Below are 21778 nucleotides of genomic sequence, written 5' to 3'. Positions count from 1 at the left end.
CGCCTGAAAACAGCACTAAGACCGATTCTCAGGTCTCCCAATTCTGAGCTCTCTGAGATGGGAGAGATCACATAATAATTCCTGTTCTACCCCTAGGGGCTTACATAGTGTTAGGTAGAATAAGGTGTCTGCTGAATTGATTCTTCATCTAATACTCTGTTTACTTATCAAGCCCTTACAAACATCCTGTTTTATAATCAGAGCTGAGATTCCATTAAATTCCCAGTCTATCTGCCCCTCCTTCACAACCCCTGGATTAGTCCATGATCCAAGAAGTAAAGGGAATCCTCCTAGACCCTACTGCAGAGTCATAGTCAGTGTCATTCTGATTGCTAGATGTGCTTGCAATAGCTGCTGTTAAAGACTGTATCACCCTGGTTTATAGCTAACAAACTTCAAACTTGACTTTGAGTAAATTATCTAACCTCTCCTCTTACCTTAAAATGAGGGTAAAAATAATAATGGTTCTATTCATGGGGTTGTGAAGATTATATGAGATCATTTGCATAAGGTTCCCAGAACAGTGCTTGGTATAAAATAAGCTCTTAATAGAAGTTAGCTATTATTATTATTTTGCTAGAATGTAAGTTCCTGAGGGCAGAGACTGAGTCTGTTTGATACCCAGAATAGAAGAGAAATCACTTTAAAAGAGCCAAGGAGTAGAGAATAACAGGCTTTGAAGAGTTAAAGTTGGACACTAATAAATCAAAATTTATCTTAATGTCTTGGCAACTATGGCACAAGTTGGAAGCATCTTGCATAAATGGTCTATGTTTTCTGACCAAAAAAAAAAAAAAAAAAGCAAAACAAAACAACCAAACACATTTGTCTGCAAACACATACTTTCTCCTGGGAACAAGTAGTACCAGAAAAATTGCCAAAATTCTTCTGGTTTAAGTGTAAATCTCTTAGGATTGACTCATCATCTTATGGGCAAGAGGTCAGGTGAAGAATTTAGATCCTTACTGTCTAGTTAGATTTCCTGTCACAGTCGAATGAAAATCTGCTTGTCTTTGCCTGGTTAACTTTTGCCCTTATGCATGTCATATAAAACCACAAGGTGGGCTAAAGTTAGGATCAGCTACTAAAATAAAAGAAAATAGGGGATCCCTGGGTGGCGCAGTGGTTTGGCGCCTGCCTTTGGCCCAGGGCGCGATCCTAGAGACCCGGGATCGAATCCCACGTCAGGCTCCCGGTGCATGGAGCCTGCTTCTCCCTCTGCCTGTGTCTCTGCCTCTCTCTCTCTCTCTCTCTCTCTGTGACTATCATAAATAAATAAAGAAAAAAAAAAGAAAAGAAAATATATTACAATTAATCTAACACAAATTCATTATTTATCATCAACATCATTAAAATATAAGATAAATTTCAAGCATCACAGTATGTATAATGATAATAGCAATAACATATAAAACTTTACAATTTATAAAACTATATTCACAGATATTATTGAAGTCCATCGGGTTATTCAACAAACACTTATTGGACATTGCTTATGTGCAAGGTATGTGTGCTGGGAGACAGTAGTATAAAATATGGTTCTTGCCTTCTTGGAATTCAGTTTAGTGGTGCAAGCTAAGAAGAAATAATTAACCAAATTAACAAATTACACTACGATAAGTGCCATGATGGGGAAGTACAGTACATGATGGGGATTGTGAGGCTATCCAACAGGGGAGCCTGACCTGGACTAGGGAGTTAGGGAAAGCTTCTCTGAGAAGCTGAAATTTAGACTGGGACCTGAAGAAAAAATGAATAAATGTGAGCCAAGCAAAAAGGAAGTGAGCATTAGAAGACAAGGCAGTAGGCTATGCAAAGGACTTGAGTTGGGCAGGGACACAGCCTATTCTAGGAAATGATAAGAGAATGCCACGGTGGCTGGGCACCCAGAGCCAAGAGCCAAGTCATAAAGATGAGAGACAATCGATCGGCAGGGAGACCAGGGGTCACATCATGCTGAGAGCCTTGTACACTCTTCTAAAGATTTGTTCATAAATAAGACCTCGTAAATTAACACATATTCGTGAAGAAAACAGGGCAAAACCAGCCATAATGACAGGTGGGTTCCACATGGTTTCATTTAGTCATGTTAGAGAAAGTTGAATGTCCCAAATATCAACCCAGCTGGTTCCAAACTACTATAGCCCACAGCTGTAAAAGAGTTCCCTGAGCTTTCTAAGCATCAAAATGATTTTAGGGACTAGACTGTCAGAGTATTAGTTAATAGTCGAGCCTTTTCACCTTCATTCTGATTCTGACCTACTGCTTTATGACTGTGTACAAATCCTTAGGTCTTCTGAGCTTCAGCTTTTTTGTTTACAGAATGGGGATAATTTTAACTAACCTGGCTATTGTGAGGATTAACAAAGAAAGCACTTTACAACAATAAAATAGATCTCAATGTTAATAGCTATACAATACTAAATCATGAAATCCTTAGTTTTATCCTTTATTCTGGAAGGTTTTAGAATGCCTTCTTTCATATGCTCAAAAGGTATCTTGGTATAATAGAAAAAGCTTTGGAGGTGGAAAAACCTGAAGTCAAATGCCAGTCCTGGCACTTTCCAGCTGGGTAACAATGGTGCCACTGGAGCCTCAGTTTTTTTCATCTGTTTGGGAGCAAAAAATTCTACCTTTATCATTATTTTAAGTACTATGTTAGAACATGGGGGAGACTCACACTTAAAATGTCTGTCACATAGCAGATCTAAAATAAATATTTGTTCCCTACTCCTAGCTCTCTTTCTCTGAGCAGAAAGAGATTTCTGTGTTGCATTTAAGAAAGTAGTGTAGATCAGTGCTTGACAGACTTCAAATATGCATAGAAAACATGGCAAAGATTTATTAAAATGCAGAGTTGAATTCAGTAGGTCTGGGATGATACCCAAGATTAAGCACATCTAACAAGCTCCCAGGTGACGCTGTCACAACTAATCCATAGAGCACAACTTTAAGTAGCAAGGGTCTAGATGATCTGGCTAGTTTACTAATGTCATCAACCTGCTATTTATATCAGAATGAGAGTCAGCTAGTATTGGGATACATCTTAGTAGGTGTCTGTGCTTCCTGGAAGGACACAAAATCTAGATTTCATATTGTTTGATTTCATTTGCATTTCTTGACCCAATAAAAAGGAATATTCTTACCATAGAAAAATCTAGTAAGAAACATTCTTAATGTAGAGCGTTACCATTCATTTGAGGATCTCTTAGGAATGCAAGAAAAGTTAAACTTTGAGTTCCAAGAAGCCAAGAACCATACACACCTTACACATAATCAATGTCCAATAAGTATCTGTTGGATAAATCAATGGATTTCAACAATGTCTGTGAAAATATTTTTATAAGGTTTTATTATAAGGTTTTATATAAATGGTATTGCTATTATCATTACTCATATTATATTACTTAAATTTTACCTTGTATTTTAATGATGTTGGTGATAATTCCATTCCCATTTTCTCAGTCTCTTTATCCTCCCCAGAACTTTTTCTTCCTTGTGTTCAGAGTACTGAAGAGATTCTGGCATAATCCCTCCCTCTCTGCTTCCTTGATTCCTCCTGTCTATGGTAAGTGGTGAGTCCCCAAGGATCAGTTCTAAACCAGATCCTCCCTCAGTAATCTTGTCTAGCTTTGTGGCATCAGCTGTCATGCTATGAAGACCCAAGTTATAACTAGGACCCCTCCTCAGCTCTCGTCTTCTAGCTTCAATTCCCTGTGGACATTTCATTTTGGATGTCTGGCAATTAGTGATATCCATAATTGAAATCATTAACCTAATCCTGAAGTGCCTCCACCTCCAGACTTTCTGTTTATGTTACATATCAGCAGTCTCACCATACTGAAATTTGACATCACCCTCATACTTATCTAATCCCTTGTCCTCATCTCTGTGCTCCCACACCTGATCAGCCACAAACTGCTATTGATTCTTTCACTTCAGTACCTCTGAAATCTCTTCTACCTTTTTCATCCCTTCCCACATTCTAGTCTAGGCCCTTTACTGGGACTATTGCAGTAGTCTTCTACATAGACTTATCTCCAATGTCTGTCTCCCTGTAGCTTTCCTTGTGCACCATTACTTTATTTTTGTTGATCTATTTAGAAACCCTTAATTCCTCCCTTTTACCTCTAAAACACAATCAAACTCCTTATTCTGGCATGCTGAGTCTTCCACAATCTGATCCCAATTTACTTTTCCAGAGCTATTTTCTAAGTCTCCCTTTAAGTTATAACTTACTTGAGTCAAATACATAACCTTTCAGATAACTGACTCAAAATCTTGTCCCAGTTCCAAGAAGTGAGAGTTCCACAAGAATAAAATATTATAAGCTAATTTGAATCAAAGGCACAACTCTGGTCCAGTTGTCCATCATCTGGTCATGGTATGTTCAGGTTTGCCTTCTCCGAGTATGAATAGGGGAATTTTCTACAGAGAAAGTATAAGCAAGCAAAAAATTATTTCTGGTACTAAGAAAATGCTAAGGCAGTGCCAGCACCAGGAAAGAGGTAGGGGAGAGGCTGTTAGCAACCTCCAGCTGACACACTCTAATTAACCTCCATATTTCTTTAATGTACATGAACATAAATGGTCACTTGAAGTTTCCTTCATATTATGCAAATATAACCTCTGGTCTCCTTCCCCTTCTAAACAGGCTACAGCCTTATGAATCCCCTGCTTTCTGGGATATCCTGGAGTAGCTTCTGAAGGTCTCTACAGAGATGGCATGTTTATTGAATATTTGCTACGACTAAAATGACAACTGATATAAGTTCTTTCTTTATTTGCATATTTGTTTTTGAGGATACCAAATGTAGTAATTGTACTAAAATATTAAAAACTGAAATTTGAAATCCCATACATACAGGATTAATCCAAAATTTTGTTTCCTTGGATCTCTCATTATTAGGATGAATAATAAACCCTACTGTGTATATAAAGTTATGGTTATGACAACTGTTTACTCACTATTTTTTCTCTTTACCAAGATATTTTGGATTCCATATTGTGCTAACTAAAAGTTGACATTCATGTCATAGAATAAATAGTAAACTTTAGCATAAATATGTAAAACTATTTTAAGAGAATGGGAGAAATATAGTAGATCAAATAAATGGGTTAAGAACTTGTTATTGAAATAAATATATCAATAGAAATAAGAAAAGAATGTGGAAATGTTTTCACATTGTATAAGACAAAGAAATTCTATAATCTAAAGAGACCTTGAAGAGCAACTAAGTTAAGCATCCTTATTTTTATTTTTTAAAGCATTATTGATATATATTTTACATACAATAAAATTCACCCAGGGATGCCTGGATGGCTCAGCAGTTGAGCATCTGCCTTTGGCTCAGGGTGTGATCCTGGAGTCCCTGATGGAATCCCACATTGGGCTCCCTGCATGGAGTCTACTTTTCCCTCTGCCTACGTCTCTGCCTCTCTCTCTCTCTCTCTCTCTCTCTGCCTCTCATGGATAAATAAATGAAATCTTTAAAAAAATAAAAATAATATTTTCCATTCATTTTCTCTCCTTTCCCCTTTATTCCCTTTCACTATTTTTTATATTCCCCAAGTGAATGAGACCATATAATGTTTGTCCTTCTCCGATTGACTTACTTCACTTAGCATAATACCCTCCAGTTCCATCCACGTCGAAGCAAATGGTGGATATTTGTCATTTCTAATGGCTGAGTAATATTCAATTGTATACATAGACCACATCTTCTTTATCCATTCATCTTTCGATGGACACCGAGGCTCCTTCCACAGTTTAGCTATTGTGGACATTGCTGCTATAAATATCAGGGTGCAGGTGTCCCGGCGTTTCATTGCATCTGTATCTTTGGGGTAAATCCCCAGCAGTGCAATTGCTGGGTCATAGGGCAGATCTATTTTTAACTCTTTGAAGAACCTCCACACAGTTTTCCAGAGTGGCTGCACCAGTTCACATTCCCATCAAAAGTGCAAGAGGGTTCCCCTTTCTCCACATCCTCTCCAACATTTGTTGTTTCCTGCTTTGTTAATTTTCCCCATTCTCACTGGTGTGAAGTGGTATCTCATTGTGGTTTTGATTTGTATTTCCCTGATGGCAAGTGATGCGGAACATTTTCTCACGTGCTTGTTGGCCATGTCTATGTCCTCCTCTGTGAGATTTCTGTTCATGTCTTTTGCACATTTCATGATTGGATTGTTTGTTTCTTTGCTGTTGAGTTTAAGAAGTTTTTTATAGACCTTAGATACTAGCCCTTTATCTGATAGGTCATTTGCAAATATCTTCTCCCATTCTATAGGTTGTCTTTTAGTTTTGTTGACTGTTTCTTTTGCTGTGCAGAAGCTTCTTATCTTGATGAAGTCACAATAATTCATTTTTGCTTTTGTTTCTTTTGCCTTCATGGATGTATCTTGCAAGAAGTTACTGAGAGGGAGACAGAACATGAGAGACTCCTAACTCTGGGAAACGAACAAGGGGTGATGGAAAGGGAAGTGGGCGGGGGGTGGGGATGACTGGGTAACGGGCACTGAGGGGGGCACTTGATGGGATGAGCACTGGGTGTTATGCTATATGTTGGCAAATTGAACTCCAATAAAAAAATAAAAAATTAAAAAATTAAAAATTAAAAAATAAAAATCAATAAAAATCACCCATTTAAAGTTTACAGTTCAGGGGTACCTAGGGGGGGGTACAGTTGGTTATGCATCTGACCCTTGATCTAAGCTCAGGTCTTCATCTCAGGGTTATGAGTTCAAGCCCTACGTTGGGCTCCATGACAGGACTGGAGGCCACATAAAATAAATAAATGATAGATAGATGGATAGATAGATAGACAGATAGATAGATAGATAGATGATAGATAAATAGATAAAAATTAAGTTTATAGTTCAGTGAGTTTTTGTATACTTACAGTTGTGCACCCAACCAGAATCTATATTATAAAATACTTTAAATATTTTGAAATCTATATTATAAAATATTATAAAAATTATAAAATATTTTCAGACTAACAGAAGTCTGATAACCTAGCCCTTGGTAACCATTAATCTACCTTCTGTCTCTAATGATTTCCCTACTCTGGACATTTCATATATGCAGACTCACACACTGAGTGGTCTTTTATGACTTCCTTTCTTTCACTTAGTATAATGTTTTCAAGTTTCACCCATATTGTAACATGTATCAGTACCTAATTCCTTTATATGGCTAATACTCCATTGTGTGATACACTATATTCCGTTTATCCATTCATCAGCTGATGGACATTTGGGTTGTTTCCACTTCTTGGTATAACTAATAATGCTATCAAGAACATTTGTTTTTAGGTGGAGAAAGTTTTCATTCCTCTTGCATATATACCTAGTTGTAGAATTGCTGGGTCATATAGTGACTCTGTGTTTAATATTTTGAGGAACTACACCAAGGAGCTACACCATTTTACACTCCCATCAACAGTATGCTAGGGTTCTAATTTCTCCATATCTTTATCAACACTTGTCATTATCTTTTTTAATTTTAACCACCCTCGTGGGTGTAAAGTAATATCTCATTGTGGTTTTGAATCATTCTTAACTTTGGCAAGTTAAGGCTGAAGGCTTTGAGACCCATGCTCTGTTTTGTAGCTAGTCATGGGCAAAATATGATCCACAAAACTATGTTGTCCTAGAGAAAGATATGGGACAATACCTCATACTCCTGGTTACTAAAAGGTAGGACTAAGGAAAGAAGGGAGGGAGAGACTATTAACATTTTTCTTTGTATTCATTCATTGTAAAAATGAGCATCGTATGTATATGTATTGATTAATAATTAGAACAATAATATCAAAAAGCAAAATGAGAAAATATATCTCTTCTGATTTCCAGTTCTTTTGTTAATTCTTTAGAGGTTCACATTAAAATCTTTTTTGTGCATAAAGATCACATATATACATATATATTGGTATGTATAATATTGATACTACCAATACATGTATAATGTTATACATATATAAAAACTTACTTAAAATTATAGCAAGGTCAAATTTGGCTAAATAGAATCTGAGTGTTCTATGGGAAATGTTATACATGGCTAATGATTTGCTGGAATGTTTGAATAAAAGTGTTGGGTATCAGTGTTTTCAGATTATGGGATATTTAGCTGGAAGAAATTTGTTTCTTTGTGATTAAAATCCAATAGAGATATGGTAGGTCATATTCTCCTTGCATTTCTTGAACTCAGTTTAATAAACAGAAAAGGCTTATGACTTGATAAGCTCAAGTGAGCACCAGGTTATGACATTTGACAAACTTACTACCATGCTTCTAGGGATTGATTATTTGGATCTAGTGTGACACTTAATCTGCAGAAAATTCATACTGGGTTAGCAGTTCACAAACCTCCACTGCATCATTCCTTCAATCAAAGAAAACAAAAGATTTAAGTAATTTCAAATACTTAATAGCAATAAAACCAACATGTGATTAGTAATGTCCTTCAAGTAAATGAAATTTATGAAATTTTTAAAAAATAAAGTCCAATGCATCTCCCAAATAACCTCTGAAAAGTCTTTTGATAAAATTCTTATATACCCATGTTATATTAGGATATGCAGAAAACATGACAGATACAATCTGGTTTTCATAATTTGATTTTCTAAGTACTGTGTGTGTTTTGTCAAAACTGGTAGTTTTTTTTAGCAGAGCTCAAGTAAAAGAGAGAAAGAAGGATAGAAGCAGACAGAGCAGAATCCTAGTGGTCTCTCAATCCAGTTAATTATTACATATCAACTATATACTGGCTATAAAATTTCTTTATTTTATTTTATCTTTTAATTTAACTTTTAGGTAGTTAACATACAGTCCAATATTGACTTCTGGAGTAGGATTCAGTGATTCATCACTTACATGCAACACCAAATGCGTATCATTACAAGTGCCCTCCTTAATACCCATCACCCATCTAGGCCATCCTCCACCCACCTCCTTTCCAACAACCCTCAGATTGTTTCTCTTTATCCTTTTTTTCCCCTCATATGTTTATCTCTTTCTTTCTGAAATTCCACATATGAGTGAGATCGTACAGTATTTGTCTTTCTCTGACTGACTTATTTCATTCACTTGACGTAATATACTTTAGCTCCATCCACATCATTGCAGATGGCAATATTTCATTCTTTTTGATGGCTGAGTAATATTCCAGTGTGTGTGTGTGTGTGTGTGTGTATGTGTGTGTGTGCCACTTCTTCTTTATCCATTTATCAGTTGATGGACATTTGGGCTCTCTCCATAGTTTGATTATTGTTGATAATGCTGCTATAAACATCAGGTGCGTGTATCCCTTCAAATCTGTATTTTTGTATGTTTTGAGTAAATACCTAGTAGTGCAATAGCTAGCTTATAGGGTATTTCTATTGTTAACTTTCCGAGGAACCCCTATACTGTTCTCCAGATTGGCTGCCCCAGTTTGCATTCCCACCAACAGTGCAAGAGGGTTCCCCTTTCTTTGCATCCTCACCAACACCTGTTGTTTCTTATGTTGTTAATTTTAGCCATTCTGACAGGTGGAAGGTGGTGTCTCATCATGGTTTTGATGCTTATTTCTCTGATGATGAGTGAGGTCGAGCATCTTTTCATGTGCCTGTTAGCCATCTGGATGTCTTCTTTGGAAAAGTGTCTATTCATATCTTCTGCCCATTTTTTTTAAATGGATTATTTGTTTTTATTTGTTTTGCGGGTTCTTGAGTTTGGTAAGTTCTTTTTTTTAAGATGTATTTATATATTTGTTCATGATAGACACGCGGGGGGTGCGGGCAGAGACACAGGCAGAGGGAGATGCAGGCTCCATGCCAGGAGCCCGACGCGGAACTCGATCCCGAGACTCCAGAATTGCGCCCTAGGCCAAAGGCAGGCACCAAACCGCTGAGCCACCCAGGGATCCCCTGGTAAGTTCTTTATAGATTTTGGATATTAACCCTTTATCAGATATGTCATTTGAAAACATCTTCTCTCGTTCCATAGGTTGAGTTTTAGTTTTGTTGACTGTTTCCTTTGCTATGCAGAAGCTTTGAATCTTGATGAAGTCCCAATAGGTCATTTTTGCTTTTGCTTCTCTTGCCTCTGGTGATGTGACCAATAAAAAGTTGCTATAGCTAAGGCTATAGAGGTTTCTGCCTGTGTTCTCCTCTAGGATTTTGATGGAATCTTGTCTCACATTTAGATCTTTCATCCATTTTATCTTTGTGTATGGTGCAAGAGAGTGGTCTAGTTTCATTCTTCTGCTCCTGTGAGGAGCCTGCTTATCCCCTGTCTGTGCCTCTGCCTCTCTCTGTGTGTCTCTCATGAATAAATAAATAAAATCTTTTTTAAAAATTAAAAAAATGGAATTACCATAGGAACTGGTAGTTCCACTATGGAGTATTTACCCAAAGAAAATGAAAACACTAATTCAAAAAGACATACACACTCCTATGTTTATTACATCATTATTTACAATAGCCAGGATATGGAAACGACCAAAGTGTCATTGATTGATGAATGGATAAAGAAGATGTATATATACATACATATATGCATGATGGAATATTATTCAGCCGTAAAAAAGAATGAGGTCTGACCACTTGCAAAAACATGGACAGACCTAGAGGGCATAATGTTAAGTAAAATAGACTGAGAAAGAATAAATACCGTATGATTTCACTTATATGTGGAACTTTTAAAAAGCCAAAAAATTAACAAAAAAATAAATAAAAATAAAGAAGAAATAAAGAAACAAGAAACCCCACTCTTTTACAAGGAACAAACTGGTGATTACCAGAGAGGAGATGAGCAGGGGGTATGCATGAAATAGATGGAGATTAAGAGGTACAAATTTCCAGATATGAGCTAAATAAGTTATGGAGATGAAAAGTACAACATAAAGAATATAGTCGATAATATTATAATAACATTGTTTCATGAAAGATAGTGACTACATTTTTTGTGTTAAGCACTGAGTAACATATAGATTTGCACCTTTATGTGATGATGCTGGGTAGGTCAACATAGTGGGAGATAGAAACGTTCCCAGAAGTTTTTCCTTTACCAGGACACCTAGCAGTAACTTAAACACAGAAATGACTGCAAACCACATAAATATATCATATGAAACCTAAACTAAATCTATCACCAATTGAACTTCCCCTTACCAGTATTCTATAAAACCCACAGCCACTCCAACATGCCTAACACAAAGGCAAGTGCTGCAGAGGTAAAGTCAAAAGGGCAAGAGAGCACCGTTGACTGAGGGTGGCTAAAATGTCTTTATTTTGCCAAACATATGAAATGTGAATACATTGCTAAGACCTTTCCCAAGGCCTTTGAAAGACCTGCACAGAAAAAGAGGGGCCTGAAGCATCAGTATCCCTGGCTTCCATCATTCTGCTCCTGATATCATCTTGTGCCACTACTGAGTGCTCATTGTGTGAGCCACGCTTGAAGAAGCATTTACACCTCCATGTAGTATAATTTAAAAGGACATGGGACGTCTGGTGGCTCAGCAGTTGAGCATCTGCTTTTGGCCCAGGGTGTGATCCAGGATCAAGGTCCAGGATCAAGTCCCACATCGGGGTCCCTGCATGGAGCCTGTTTCTCTCTCTGCCTGTGTCTCTGCCTGTCTCTCTGTGTCTCTCATGAGTGAATAAATAAATCTTTAAAATAAATAAATAAATAATATAAAATAAAAGGATTTACTTTACTTCTCCAAAGGAAAAATACTTTCATATTGGTACCACATTCCTCTGAGTCTTTAGGAATCTTCAATAGAGTTGTCTAGAGACAAAGAAGGAAAATTATCTACTTTCAAAAACAAGGAACAAATACCATGGAAATGAAACCCAGGCTGAATCAGCAAAATAATGTCCTGAGTGCCAGCTCAACGAACCCACCTTGAACTCTTGCCCAGGGCTGTTATCACAGGTGTGTGGCAGGCAGGGCAGCAGGAAGAAAAGAGGTCCCAATAGGGGAAACAGAAAGCATCAAAGACAAACCATGCTATCTTGACAGTTTATGTCTGGGACATATCTTACTGCATACCCTAAAATAAACCTATATGTAGAATCTGAGGCTAGCCCAGCAGGTTGGATTTATACAACCAGAAATAAAATAGGCAATATTTTAAAAGTGGTTTAGCTCCCTACATAAAAACCTCTTCTCCCAGATTAGATCAAGACTTATTTGTACCTGAGGGCAGGAGAGATTAGATAATTTAAGGTATTCATCACTAATCTATGATATAAAATGAGAGACCAATGGAAATGTTTTCTCAGAGAAAGATGAATGACAAATTTGTAGATTTGAGAAGTATTCTTTTGATGGTCTGTATAAATCATAAAGGTTATTTAAACTTCCAGTATTTAAGATGTTATAATTTTCCCTCTCAAGAAAAAAAAAAGCACTGAGACCATTTTAAATGTGCCTCAGAATAAAAAAAAGAAGAAGAAAAATCACCAAAATATTATTCCCTAATGTATTTTTCCATAGGTCTTCTTACATAATTTTCCATTGCTTTTTTAAAAGATTTTATTTATTTATTTTAAATGTATTGGTTTATTTTATTTTATTTAAATTCAATTTGCCAACATATATTATAACATCTAGTGCTCATCACATCACGTGCCCTTCTTAATGCCCATCACCCAGTTACCCCATTCTGCTCACATCCCCTTCTGCAACCTTTTGTTTGTTTCCGGAGTTAGGAGTCTCTTATGGTTTGTCTTCCTCTCTAATTTTTCATCCCATTCAGTTTCCCCCCTTCCCTTATGATCCCTTTCACTATTTCTTATATTCCACATATAAGTGAAACCATATGATAATTGTCTTTCTCCAATTGACTTATTTCACTCAGCATTGTACCCTCCAGTTCCTTCCGTGTCAATGTAAATGGTGGGTATTCATCCTTTCTGACAGTTGAGTAATAGTCCATTGTGTATATATATATATATATATATATATATGTATATATATATATATATATATATATATATATCACATCTTTATCCATTCATCTGTCAAAGGACATCTTAGCTTTGGCTACTGTGGATATTGCTGCTATGAACATTGTGATTTTATTTGTTTATTTATTTATTTGAGAGAGAAAGCCGAGCAAGAGAGAGCACAAGTGTGGGGGGAATGACAGGGGGAGAGGGAGAAGCAGACTCTCCGCTAAACAGGGAGCCTGATGGGAGGCTCCATCCAGGATCCTGGGATCATGACTTGAACTGAAGGCAGATGCTTAACCTACTGAGCCACCCAGGCAACCCAAAATTTTCCATTTCTATTTGAATAGGAATATAGCAGAATTTGGCAAGCATGCCTAAGTAATATATAAAATCTAAATTCATAATGAGCAATTAAGCTGGGAAAACCAACACTTCTTTAGCAGCAGTCTCTCTAGATAACAATTAGGATGATCCACTAAATTGAAAAATCATGGAAATTCAACTGTACCTAATACTTTTTATTTCTAGGAGATTCAGCCTCCTGGCAAGTTAAAGCTTTTCTTTCATTTTTATTTCTCCTTTGTAAATGAGATGCTCCAGACAATTTTCTCAGATTCACTGACCCACTGTGTCACTTATTCCATGGCAACACTTTGCCTGTCATAAATAAGCTAAGCAATCCTTCGTTGCCTTTTTTTACAAAAATTATTGCATGGAATTATTGAATCACTGTATTGTATACCTGAAACTAATATAACACTGTATGTTAACTATGCTGTAATTTAAAAAATTTTTAATGAAAGAAAAATATTTTTATAGCAAAAACTAGTACATAGTTCCTTAAAATGTCAGATATTATATCTATTTAATTTCCCACAAAATTGAATGAAATGTTCAGAGTGGGATACTTTAAGACATAAGCATAACATGAAATTAAGGTCAAAGAACATGCTAGAGATTTTAGTAATCAGTACCAAGATTATGTAATAACAAAACTCCCCTTTCTATACCTTCACACTTGTTTATGAACACAGGCTTAGTAGAAGTCACCTATGGAGGTAAACAGCAACAAGGACTTTTGAAAAAAGAACATTCATACAATGTTATTTATTTCAAGGAAGAGGATCTGAAATTGCAACTACATAAAAATATATTTACCTATCAACAGGACTGGAAAGTAACATGAAAAATGAAAATAAGGGGAGTGTTTCAGGGGTGAGTGAGTAATTTTTTTTTTCAAAAAAAGTTTTTAATCTCTTTCCCTCAGCATCTCTATAACAATGGTTTGAAAATGGGTATGTCATCCAGTTCGGAAAGAGAGTGATACAGTCTGACTTTGCTGACAGAATTGTGCCGTAACTGTGACCTCTCAGCCTGTTGCATCTAGAGCCAGTAAGATAGTAGCTATGCTCTCAAGGGAAAAATTAAATCTGTGAACTTATTTCAATGCCTCACTATAAGGGAAGCAGTAACAAAAATAATTTTGTAAGTCTAACACTTCTCAAGACAGAGGGCTATAGAATAAGCAGATTAGTCCTCTCCCCCAACCTGCCCCTGAAGGTTTTCCTTTCACTTTTTAGCTCTGAAAAAGAGAGATCAAGTCTATCCCCAGTGATGGCTATCTATGACAGAGACCATGTGGGCCTTAATTCCAAGCTCTAGGATGCCATGTACATACTCCAGGGTCTTGCAAGGCTTTGGCAAAATAATAAATGATCGATTTCATTCTTTAAAGATTGGAAAAAAGAGAACAGCACTGAAGAAGTAAGAATGGTATTGTCCCACCTTAATGAAGTGTCTGACTCTGAATTTAAGGAATGACAGTGTTATTTCATCAAATTGTATTATTGGGATGCCTGGGTAGCTCAGTGGTTGGGTGTCTGCCTTCATTCGGCTCAGGGGGTGATTTTGGAGACCCGGGATCGAGTCCCTCATTGGGTTCCCTGTATGGAGCCTGCTTCTCCCTCTGCCTGTGTCTCTACCTCTCTCTGTGTGTATCTCTCATGAATAAATAAATAAAATCTTTCTTAAAAATTGTATTATCAGGAGTTAAGACTCAGGACAGCAGAATGATATCTCAGTTTAAAACATACTTGCTAGATCTTTAGCATCACAAAAGATTCAAAATGGTTTGTAGTGTGCCTCACAAGTCTTACCTGTTTTTGGAACACTTATGATGATTTTACCACTCCTTAAGATGATATGCTTAGTGCAACACCACTTTTAAGTTTCCTTTCTTTCTTTTTTTTTTTTTTTTGTTCTTTCTGTCCTCCTGTCTTCCTTCCTGTCTATCTATCTACCATTTAGCTAGCTAGCTCTTTTCTAAAGGACCAGAAAACTGAGTCAATGCTAAGCTATGTTAGCAGTTAAAAGTCTATTACAGGGAGAAATTGTGATTAAAGCTGCCACTTGTCAGATCTGACTTTACCCTGTATTGACTCTTTTTTTATTTAGGTATAATTAACAGAAAATTATATCAGTTTCAGCTGTACAATATTATAACTCGATATTTGCATATATTGTGAAATGATCACCACAATAAATCTAGTTGACATCTGTCACTGTACATAGTTACAAAGTTTTGTGTGTGTGATGAGAACTTTTAAGATTTACTCTTTAGCAGCTTTCAGATATAGCAAGACAGTATTATAAAAAGCATAACTATGCTAGATAACATATACAACATGTAACTATAGTCACCATGCTATTGCTATAGTCATTATTGCATCCTCAGAACTTATTCATTTTATAACTGGAAATCTTAACTTTTTGATCACCTTCACTCATTTCTCATACTCCCAAACCCCTACCTCTGGAAACCACTATTCTGGTCTCTGTAGTTTTTGTTTGTTTTAGATTCCACTACAAGTAAGATCATAGCTTACTTTGTCTTTCTTGGTCTGACCTATTTCATTTAGCATCATGCCCTCAAAGACCATCCATATGGCCACAAATAGCAAGATTTCATTCTTTTTATGACTGAATTATATTTGTGTATATTGTACTACGTTTTCTTTATGCATTTACTTGTTGATGGATACCTAGGTTGTTTCTGTGTCTTGGCTATTGTGAAGAAGGCTGCAATGAACATGGTGGTGCCTATGTCCTTTCAAATTAGTGTTTTCTTTGGACAAGTGCCCAGAAATAGAATTGCTGGATCATATGGTGGTTTTATTTTTAATTTTTTGAGGGGCCTCCATCCTGTTTTCCACAGTGGTTGCATATATTGACTCTTGCAGAGACAAGTTCTCCCAAAGATCTTCTAAAGCAGGATGCTAGGCCAGAATATTTTTACAGAACCAAAAATAAAGGCAAATACATAAAAGAGTTTTGAGTTCCATATGAGAAAAATAGCACTTAAATTAAAAATGTGGATTTCTTCTATTTAGCAGCCTTTGACATTCGGTATTCCAATCTAAGCCATCTATTTTCTTTCTCTTTTATTTTAATAAGTAATAAAGTAAAAGCTAACTATTTCAAATATTTCTACCTATGATGTACCTTTAACCACACATTATTTATCATTATCCTATAACACTCTAATTTTTGAGTTAAGGAGATAAACTGGTAAGAAAAAGTATGAGAGGCTTTTGCTATTGATGAACTAAAAATGTGGGGGGAAAAAACCTGAGGAAGGGACTATAAGAAAAGGCCTTAGGAAAATAAAAAATAAAAAAAAATAGAGAAGTCAGTGAGGATATAAATCATCTACAAGCCAAGGAAAAGGAAAGTTACTGAAGGAGAGAAATAAGACCATGGTGACAAAAGAGTTGAAGACTGATTAGGACCATGGGAAAGGTCCTTGACAAGAAGATGCTATGGCATGATCCTGAAAAATCAGTATCTATGCACATTAGTCAACAGATTCTTTTTCATAGAATTATCCTGTTTTAACTTGAAACATCCTAACTTTTGATGAGTGACAATGTGCTTTTTCTTGAGATAATAACTTCTTTGAGGCTGGTTAACTGAAAGAATAAGTCAATGGCTTTGTATTTTCCACTAAAATAATTAAATTTTTGGCATTGAATTCTACATCAAAAGCAATATGCTCAAATTATTCAAATATCATTTCCAATGCATAATCTTTTTTTTAAATGAAACTTCTGTCAAAAATATCTTAACTGGTCAAAATGTAAATGAAATCAGAAAGTAAAACACAAAATTAAAATGAAGTGTATTCTTGAAGTAGAGAACAGAAAGTATAACAGTTTCCCACCAAAACCAAAAAAAACCCTCTCTGAAAAAAAAAAAAAAAAAAAAAAACGTTAGATTGAAGGCCACCAAAGCATAGGTCTGGCAAATCAGCAATTGGAATGAACTTCCAAGGGTGGAAATTACTCTGGAGAATTTTGGTATGCTGTTTTTAGAAGGTTCCATTTTGAAAGACAGTGTCTAAAATATATCAATCTCCATTGTTTTACTGGAATTTAGAGTGAAAGACAGTCTGATGAAAACAAATGTAATGATCTGCCATGGTAATCTTAATGAGATTATCAGCAAGTACTTCAACTTGTTCCTTGAAGCAAAAGGGAAACCAGTTTAGTTTGTAATGCAGATCTTATAAATGTCTTTTGGACAGAATTGGACAGTGCAAGGTCAAAATATGATAGCCAGATATGTGTTTCTAAGCAGCCTAGCTTAGAAAGATGACCAGTATCGTTAGAGTCTTTTATGTCTAATTTATATAATGTTAAAGAAAATAGTCCTGTGTGGCCTGGGGCAATTCACTAAACCTCTTTGAGGCTGTTCTCTCATGTGTAAGATGTGAATAAAAATACTTAACTCATTGGGTGGTTGTGAGAAATAAATTAAATAATGTTTACAAAGCCCTTGACAAAGCACCCCACACAGAGAAATGACTCCAATAAATGGGTAACTCTATTATCTGTAACTGTAATCAGATTTGACCTATCCTGCCTCTCAGAGACTGTTCTCTGAGAATAGTTTTTGAGCAGATGACTACTCTAAATCAAGAAGGGAAGTCAAGAGAGCAGACCTAGGATATTACTGGGAAGGTGGAATATCTGATATGAATAACATAGTAGAGGCAGCAATCCTTAGACAGGAGCAAGAAAAAGATGGAAAAGAAAAATCATGAGTCTTTTCAGAACCTGTAACCACTTTTTGCTAAGGAATGCCAGACATACTCTGGATTCTGATTCAAGATTTGAGGGAATTCTGAAGGCTGAGAGAGGACTTAGAGAGATCATTTTTCTAATTTTATTTTACAGATGAGGACACTGAGGGCTGGACACATGAGAAATTTTTAAACTACATGATTGGTTAGTGAAAACACGGGGACTTCGAACTGCCAAGTTCTACTCCAGTGTTTTTTTCCACAGCTTAAAACCTTCTGTCACATAAAAGAGAGCAAGACCAGAAGAGATCCAGAAATGACCAAAGGAATATTTGCTATTTAGGAAGGGACAAGGAAGAAAAGCAAAGAGTTGAATAGATCAGAAGACTTCATGTAGACCTTGGTTCATTTCTTGGGGTTTTTGTTCATATGTTAATGGAAAGGAAAGAACAAAACAAAAGTATTTCCAAAGAGGGCTCACACTAATAAGAGATTTACAGGAGAAGATGTACACTTGGTGTATATGATGGGCCTGCAGGGATAACATTTTAATAATCTCAGCACAAATGATGTGCATACATTTATGTTAATTTCAGAAAAATTCAATACACAAAACAATTTAGGTAATTATCAGAAACACTCCCAAAAATACTAAATAAGGAATTTGGTATAATTTAAAAATCACAAATATAAGCAATTTTATAAGAAAAGAGCTAAAAAAAGTCTTAGATTCTCTTATTTCCAATTAATTTCCACTATTTGTCAACTTACAAAATATATTTGTTGTGGTTACGTGTTTATACACTATTTAATATTACTTAGCACTTTTTATACCCTGTTACACTAAAATCCACTGGACTATCTTGAACTCTGAATAGATCATTTTACCATTGCATGCATGCTTTTATAAATCATGCATTAGTCATTTAGAAAATATTGGTTCATTTTGTATGCAGATTTTCCAAATGTTGGCACATTACATTACATAATATAAGAAAGTAAATCTAGTAATAGAACCTCTGATATCATTAGAAAAATCTGTGAGGATTAGCTTATGGTAGTGGATGAATTGTAATATGCACTTGAAAGTTTGAAATTATCATCGACAAGTATTGTCAGTTGTTTTCCTTAAGGTGATTGGCTCATTTACTGTATTTAAAGAAAATGTCTGTCAAATACCCAAGTCACATTGTCTATCAGCCATACTTTCAAGTAAAATGGTGTTTCATGAAGAAACTAGCTACTTTATTTAGTTCACAATATAAACAATGGCAGACAACCAGCATACTTCATCATGTAGCACAGAATGTAGTACTTTATGCACATTTCCACTTCATCACACAGATTGGAAGAAGATGTGATCTCAGAGGTTGAGATATCATAAAAATAATTTTTACTTCGATGATATGCATAAGCTAAAATTGGCAGTTTTTTAAAGTGAGTGCATAGCAGTGAAGAATCCAATAACTAGTAGCACAGTTTGCTCTGTGCTGAGGCACAAAAAGTTTCATTGACTATTTCTTTCACACCATCATCGCAATTGTCAACCCAGTGAAACAGGCAAATGTCATCTTTGTATTCATACCAAAATGGTTTTGTTTAGATCTCCCCCAGGAGGGTCTCCAGGACACCCTAGGGTCTGCAGACCACACTCTGCAGATCCCTGTGCTACACTGTATTAATGATGCCAGCATGGATCTGATTGCTATCATTTATATGTTTGACTCAGGCATCCTTCTAATTCCTTAAGATGTACTTCTAGTTTCTTATTAATCAATTCGTTCCATATATATTTTGTGTGTGCTCATTACTCAGTGAACCTGGAAAATGGCCGCTCCTCATAAATAGTATAGAATCTCCTAGAAAAGACAAAATTTTAAAGAGGACATCAGAAATTTGATAAATCTGAAAATTTTGAAGGTGTTGAGTAGTTTAAACCTAAAAACTTGAAAATGAAGTAGGTATAAAAAGGTCACTAGAAATACTTTCAACAAGGAAAAGTGGGAAATAAAATACAGTATGGCTGAAGATAAAGACTGTTTTTATTGCTAGCTAACTAGTGCATTAAATGGAAGTTTGATGTGAGAAAAAATTTTAAAGTAGAGTTCCTTAGACTCTGGAAATGAGAACAAATAATAAAGATTTATGGTTAAGAGGAACTTTAGGTATCTTTCAAGAACAAAATTTGAATGTTTTATTAGCTTTAAGTACTTTCATAATTGTATTAAGTCCTACATTGGAAAAAAGCTGTAAGAATGTAGCCAAAAACAAGTGAAAAAATGTGTGTTATACACTGTGGCTTTTTTTTTTTTTGCTTTAAAAAGGACATCATTCATTCTTTTATTTGACATACTTATCAAACTTTTACAGAAAACATCAGAAATTTTTAAAATCCAAAAAACTTAAAGTGACATGGATCTGTTTACCCAAGAAGCTTTAAATCAAGATTGATATAATAATTAGGAAGGAAGAGAAGTACAAGGTGCTTTTTCTAGGAACTGCAGTAAGTACAAAAATAAGCCAGACATTAATTCTACCTTCATGTCGAAAAGTTAGGACATGGCCACAGGACAAGTCTACTGAACATGGTAGAGGAAATTTGTTGCTTTATTTTGCTGCCTAGTATCTGTATCTTATAAATATAGGGACTCTCCCATTTTATGAGTCGTTGGGAGAGGCAGAATTTTGCCACCTTCTATGAAAGTCAAAGGGTCAAGTATCCAGTGTCCTCAAACCCTCTGGGCATAACCTAGGATTAGCCAAATGTATGTGCCCACATGGGACTTTGAATCCTGCGCAGGTGGTGCAAGGTAAGAAGAGATTGTATTGGCTCCTGGATCCATCAGCAGGGGGGTATGGTGACAATAAAGGTGGTGGTGCCAGCTGCTCCCGACTAGCCTACAGACTAGATTACCTTACCTGTTTTTCAGTCTCCCAACCATTCTGTGAGTCTCCACCACATCATTCAATCATTCATTCTTGTTTGCAGCCAAGAATTCTGAGTAATTCAGAAATTTATCTTTTGGGGAAAAGTTCATGGAGGGTAAAGCAATTGAGTTGTACCTTGAAGAGTAGTGTAGATATTGGCAACGTAGTACAAGAACATTCCTGGATAAGAGAATCGCATGAGCAAAGGCATTGGCTTGGGAAACTTATTCCATGTTCCAATATGTATTTACTGATTTTCTGCTTTAGGTAAGACACCCTTCTAGATACTACAGCCAACAGTAGTATGGAAAAGATAAGAGAGTAGTTGGATGTTGGAAGAAAGGGAAATGGGATGAGAAGAAAGGGTTGAAATGACAACTGTATTACAGAAATGAAATACTTTTTACACTGGGTCATATGGTATGTGGGATTTCAACTTGTGAAGGCTGGGGACAGGGAAAGAAGAAGTGGATATTCAATTCAGAGGGAACAGCATAGCACATACGTGGAAATGGAAAGGCAAGGCACTTGTGGGAATAGAAGTTTAAGATGCTGGAGTAAAAGCTTTGATGTTATGAGTAACTCCAAAGATTCTAGTGTTATGTGAGTTATGCAGAAGCCAGGGCTGTCCTCCTCACTGCCATTTCCGGTCACTTGTTTTCGAAAATGATTGGCATGCTCTTTCATTGATAACTTTTTTGTAAAGATTTATTTATTGGAGAGAGAGAGAGAGAGAGAACAGGGCAGAGGGAGAGGGAGAGGAAAAGAGAATCTCAGGCTAATTCCCAGCTGAACACAGAGCTGGACACAGGACTCGATCCCA

At 36.0% G+C, this 21778-nt stretch overlaps 1 protein-coding gene across 4 annotated transcripts in view; it reads left to right on the top strand.

The window, feature by feature from the left end:
- Positions 1–21778, top strand: part of PDE7A (phosphodiesterase 7A) — a 317331-nt gene that overhangs the window by 154233 nt on the left and 141320 nt on the right. The window contains exon 1 of one of the 4 annotated variants that reach the window (XM_049103833.1): positions 14115–14162. The exons of the other annotated variants lie outside the window; for them this stretch is intronic. Coding sequence (XP_048959790.1) covers positions 14130–14162 — 33 coding nt within the window. The 5' untranslated portion in view covers positions 14115–14129. Of the gene's footprint in view, positions 1–14114; positions 14163–21778 lie in introns of those variants that run through there. 4 annotated transcript variants of the gene reach the window in all.

Source organism: Canis lupus, chromosome 29, assembly GCF_003254725.2.
Source record: "Canis lupus dingo isolate Sandy chromosome 29, ASM325472v2, whole genome shotgun sequence".
Classification (NCBI taxonomy): domain Eukaryota; kingdom Metazoa; phylum Chordata; class Mammalia; order Carnivora; family Canidae; genus Canis; species Canis lupus.
The sequence above is the reverse complement of the archived record's forward strand: the minus strand, read 5'-3'. Positions and strand labels throughout refer to the sequence as shown.